Source organism: Melanaphis sacchari, unplaced genomic scaffold (genome assembly GCF_002803265.2).
Source record: "Melanaphis sacchari strain LSU unplaced genomic scaffold, SCAv2.0 Contig21_pilon_pilon, whole genome shotgun sequence".
NCBI classification, from domain to species: Eukaryota; Metazoa; Arthropoda; class Insecta; order Hemiptera; family Aphididae; genus Melanaphis; species Melanaphis sacchari.
The window spans coordinates 30479-36476 of NW_020271096.1; the positions used below are offsets into that span (position 1 = coordinate 30479).

Here is a 5998-nt window from a genome sequence, read left to right on the forward strand (position 1 = left end):
CATTGTTTATTTATCCTCATTTCTCTCGATCCTAATTATTAGTAAATATAATTATTGTCGCTATTCTATATACACATATTATGTAGACAATATATAGGGCTAATCGATTAAACATAATAAATAATAGGTAGATACATTATTTTGAATTTTAACAATAAAATTTTAAAACTAAAAACCACTATTTTCAACAAAAAGTGTTATATTTTATTAATATATTTTTATTTTATTGTATTCTATCTAAATAAAAGCTACCAGCAAATGCGTACGTCAATAAATTATCGTATTATCACCTAAGTGGCCACCAATTGCGTTCTAAATAAACAATATAACCTTTCTACGACGTTATACTATCTCCGGCCTTGATATTAAATCAACGATTCGTACTGCACATCGTTTTAAAATTAAACTGATTGAATACATGAGTATACTTGGTTTTTATTTAAGTTCAAAATGTATTTAATATTTATAAATAATGTAGTACAAAAATTAATTTTGCAGTAAAAATTGAATCTAACAGAGTACAAAATAGTACGCCCCAATTTTTATTTTTATAAAATCTCAATATGGTGATGCCGGTAATATATAACTTATAAATTTAATAACATGAATTTGAATGATATAAAAAAAAATAATTTGAAAAAATCACCCACTATAATAACACCCTATCTCTTAAAATATTGAATAAAAATACAAATAAATCATGGGAACAAATTATGACAAACAAATTTACATAAATGAAAATAAATTTGTTTATAATTTACATAGAAATGTTACAAAAAAAAAATAAACAGGATTATAACACTAGACTTACATTCACGTTAGCCTAATATATATTCAATGCATATAATAGAAAGTTTATAGCGTAAAAAGTAGTTGTTTTCAAAATAAATACTCATTTTCAAAAATATTAACGTTTATGGAAACTTATTTTTACATTTTAAATTATTACTCATATTTATTAATTACAACATTGTTTTTATCAAATTTTTTTAGTTTTTAAGTTTTTAAAAGACAGTATACATTTTTAACTTAAAGAATAAATCAATTTTTTTTTTGTGATATTTTTAATAAATAAAAATTGAATTTCAGCTGAGTAATTAATTTATTAACATTTTAATATATATATTTAATAATTTTATGAACGATTTAGTAAACCTACATTTACCAATCCTAATGTGTCATCTACTCCGATCATTAAAACTTTAAATATTTATAAGAAACTAATTCACAAATGAAAGTAAAGTGTTTGATATTTTCAAATTAATTTGATTTATATGTTGAGATTCTTAGAAAAATATTTTACTCTAGAAAATATAATAAAAAACATAATATGCAGTTATTTAAATATATAAAAAAATAATAACTGTGATTTAGTGTGGCACGTGGTTAGCCACAGTCGTTAATGAGTTCTGAGGTCAACCATCGGCCGGTGTCACTAGCTCCCGGATGGGTAACCAAGCCAATTCGGGTTTTTAGTGACAAATTTTTGCCACATACATACGTGTTCCAAAATAGAACCTTCCCCACAGTAAAAACTGACTTCAGACTAATAAGTCATAATTATTGCCTTTGAAGCCTAAAACTAAAATCTATAAATAAAAACATAATTTCTATGAGTATAAAAAAATATCAAATATTTTGTTATTTTTTTTTTTTTTATATATTGATTTTGAATATGTTTAAATTATTTAAAAAAATATTTCTAAAAATTGTATACTATTGGAGATAATGAATGAGTACTTCCAAAAATATTATCTTGTATTTTTTCATTTCTTCATTTATAATTTTTTTTAACACTTTAAGTGTAGGTATAATCATTTTATTTATATCTAGTAAAATTTATTTTTGTATCTAATTATATGAGACGTCTCACCCATTAGTAAACAAGTAAACCATTGTTATACAGTCAGAAAATATGTATAATAAAGCTGTAGTTGAAAAAGTATACACATCATAATATACCTAATCTAATCTATATAATACAAGTATTAATTACCTAATTATTTATTTATTATATTATATTACAGACAATTAAAATTTAATAATATTTATAGTAATTATCGCGATTATAATATATTATTTATTTTGATGTAGTAAAGAAAAAAGAAAACTGATACATACTTTAGATTATATTGAATTATTCACTGTATCATTCAACCTAAATTATTAACCTTTTATCAATAATAAATACCTTGTCATGTTTAAAAATATTTATTTCTTACTAAAAGAATTTTTTTGGTCTCTATTAACCGAATATCTCCCTCACATTATCTCCAGATTTTTAGTGATTAACTTGTAAATTAAATCATACATATTTTGATGTGTTACAGAATAATGTCAATTGCGATTTTTTCTGCTTATAAATTATTATTAAGTTTATTATATATGTGTAATAAGAGTGTTTAATAAACTTCTACAGAAAACAAACTTAAATAGTACTGTTACTGATAAATTAATAAATCATATTAAATACCCTAATTTAAATTATTTTTTTTTTTTTGCCTTCACAAATTTAATAATTTAATGTTTAGAAATCATAGATGATAAATTATCATGTACCTACAGCGGAGCGTATTTATCTTTATTGCACTAACGTCTTTGCTATCGACGTTATCGTTAATCTAATAGCGATTTGTTCTATATATGAGTGTATTTATAGGTGTATGACTGAATTATTTGGGCAAGTATATTTACCCCGTCAGTTGTGTGTGAACTGTCTCGTGTAATAAATTCGTCCGTGCTCTGTAAAATCTACCTAAATATTTAAAAAAATTATAATATGCCGAAAATTTCACAAACTAGAAAATTCGTTTTAGAATTCGGCGAAAATGTTTTTTCAACAGACGGTACTATTCTATTTTGTAAGATCTGTGAAGTTAAAGTGAATTGCGAAAAACGATTTACAGTTACTCAACATGTAAAAACGAATAAACATGAGCGGTTGTTAAATCGTCAACGAAATAATATGAATAAAGTATCAACTACACAACAGTTTTTCTCTTCAAGTACCTCCAAAAAATGTGAATTTTCAAAAGATTTATGTAAGTCAATGATGTGTGCTAATATTCCTCTTAATAAAATTATGAATACTGAATTTCGGTCATTCCTAGAAAAATATACCCTTAAAGATATTCCATGTGAATCTACTTTAAGAAAAACGTATTTAAATGAATGTTACGAAGAAACAATCGATAAAATTAGAAAACATGTTGTTGGGAATAAAATTTGGGTATCTATCGATGAAAGTACTGACGTCGAAGGTAGATTTATTGCGAACGTAATAGTGGGAACATTATTGGTAGATGAACCTGGTGACATATTTTTATTGACATCCGAAGTTCTTGATAAAGTTAATTTTTCAACAATAGCTAAACTATTTGATGCATCAATGTTTACTTTGTGGCCAGATGGAATCCGGCACGATGATGTACTTTTATTTGTAAGTGATGCGGCTCCGTATATGAAAAAAGCTGGTACAGCTATTAAAGCATTATATTCAAAAATGATACACGTCACATGTTTGGCTCACGGAATGCATAGAATAGCAGAAGAAATACGTAGTCATTTCCCAAAGGTAGATAAATTAATATCGAGGGTAAAACAAGTATTTTTGAAAGCACCGTCTCGTACTATATTATTTAAAACTGAAGCTCCTGGAATTCCACTTCCGCCGGAGCCCATACTAACACGTTGGGGGACATGGCTACAAGCAGCTTCATATTACTGTCAATATTTTAAAGAAATAAACAAAGTTTTACAACTTCTAGATTCAAGCGATGCGGTTTCTATTAGAGAAGCTAAAGACATTGTAAGTGACCGTTCTGTGGAAATGAACTTAACTTTCATTCATGTAAATTATGGTTTTTTACCGACAACAATAACACAACTCGAAAAACAAAAACTCCCGTTACATGAGTCAATAGCGACAGTGAAATCCGTCGAAAATAAGTTAGAGCACATTATTGACAAGGCAGGCACTGCAATCAAAGAAAAATTAAAAAATGTTTTGGAAAAAAACTGTGGTTTTAATGATTTAAAAAAAATATCAAGCATTTTAACTGGTGAAGCAACGTCAATGGAAGGACTACCAGAAGACTTAAATGGGAATGACTTGGCACACTTTAAATACGCACCCATAACTTCATCGGATATTGAAAGAAGTTTTTCGCGCTACAAAAATGTACTTACAGACAACCGTCGTTCGTTTGAGATAGAAAATATCAAAAAAGCTCTGGTTATTCAATGCAATACATTTACGGGTATGACGGTTACAATAATCTATATGTTTAATGAATTAAAAAAAAAATTAATATAATTTTTCAAATAACTTTTATTCTATGTATATTTTTAGATTGAAAAAATTACAATCCACCAAACACAAAATACAAGCCAAAACATAAAAAATATTTTTTTTTGTATATACGTAGTACATTTTTTTGCATATTTAATAAATTTTATTTTGCATATTTAACATATTTTCATGCATATTTTACAATTTTTTTGTGCATATTTGCATGCATATTTTGCCTTTTTTAACTCCTATAACTTCCGAGCCCTAATGATAATATATAATTACATAATATATTATTAGTATCTTTAGCAGTCTTATAAATTTAAAAATTTGAACTCCGTGAATTTGATTGTATTGTTTATAATATCTATGCTATCTAATAATATGTTAGTATATTAAATTTTCTATAAGTGCTATTTGTCTTCATTTTTATAACGATTTCTTTAATTTTTACCGATCATGTGCTCTAAAAAAATAAACAAATAACTTTAATTTTTTAATTTTTAAACAAGTTTAATAATATACATTTATATCTATCTTTATTTTAGGTAAATATATTTAAAATATACAAATAAATTAAAATTTATATAGACATCCCTATCAAGTTTATATTGGTCATAATATGCATTTACATCTACAACATTATACAATAGATTGTTGTTTTAAAATTACATGATAAAAAAATTGAATTTTAATTTTTGGACTTACGGATATTTCAAATAACTTCTTATCTACTACCTAAATAACGTATAAATTATTTTAATAAATTTATATTTCTATACTGATAATACTAATATATAAGTGAAAATCACTTAATTTTTTTAAAAAGTTTCACGGAAAATTTACTCAATAATATAATTATCAATAGCTTCTTTGAATTACATTAATGCATATGCAACATTTTTTGTTTGGATTTCAATAATTATATTGTTACTGAATTGTTGCTTCAAGCTTAACCATCAATTAAAAATCAATAACTCGACGAGAGTATAATTTTCAAGTATCGGTTTTTATCATACATAACTGAAAACTAAAAAATAACGCTTATTTTACGAAATATTTACCAAAATTGTAGAATTTTTATTATGTCAGTACATCGATTTTACAATCTAACGGCATAACTAGTATGCTTTCGATAGCTAAATAATTTGTATGATTGCTGAAATATTCAAATAACGCCACAGTTCATCCATTATAGTACATAGTTATCTTATCATGGCCGCTCATCTTACTAGTCACAAAGCAATGTTTTTTTAACTTAATTGATAATTAGTATAAATGGGTATGAGTAATTTAATTATTATATTTATACAATAAAATAAATATATTTAAAGGGTCAAGATTCCTTAGCTTATGGTGGTTGTGCCTATACGATGTGCAGTCTTTTCAGTTCACCAACTTTGAACAATGGGTGACCTAATGCGTTTCCTTGACATCAGTCACCAACTATAGCCATCATTATATCAACAAACTTCTCAAAACCTACTAGCACTTAAAATGTATATTAATACAATGAACTTAATTTTAAAGTTATAATTAATATTAATCTATTTCAAAACTAAGCCATTCGTGAACAAACTCTTACGTTGAACTAAAGAAATTTATAAACAATTATTAATCATCATATTTTAATATCAAAGATTATATTGAAAGTAGTTTCGTTGATTTTAAATCCTTTATTAGACAATTTATTAATCTATATACAAC

At 25.2% G+C, this 5998-nt stretch overlaps 1 protein-coding gene across 2 annotated transcripts; it reads left to right on the top strand.

The window, feature by feature from the left end:
* Window positions 1-2565: 2565 nt before the first annotated feature.
* Window positions 2566-4390, top strand: LOC112594056. Of its 2 annotated transcripts, XM_025338667.1 has the most exons (3): window positions 2566-3586; window positions 4002-4259; window positions 4352-4390. In XM_025338667.1, the coding sequence occupies exons 1-2, from the start codon at window positions 2780-2782 to the stop codon at window positions 4035-4037; spliced, it is 843 nt and encodes a 280-aa protein (XP_025194452.1). In that variant the 5' UTR covers window positions 2566-2779; the 3' UTR covers window positions 4038-4259; window positions 4352-4390. The 2 variants fall into 2 exon arrangements, with proteins under 2 accessions (XP_025194452.1, XP_025194453.1); XM_025338668.1 differs by lacking the exon at window positions 2566-3586 and having other exon boundaries at window positions 4010-4259.
* The last annotated feature ends 1608 nt before the right edge of the window (window positions 4391-5998 follow it).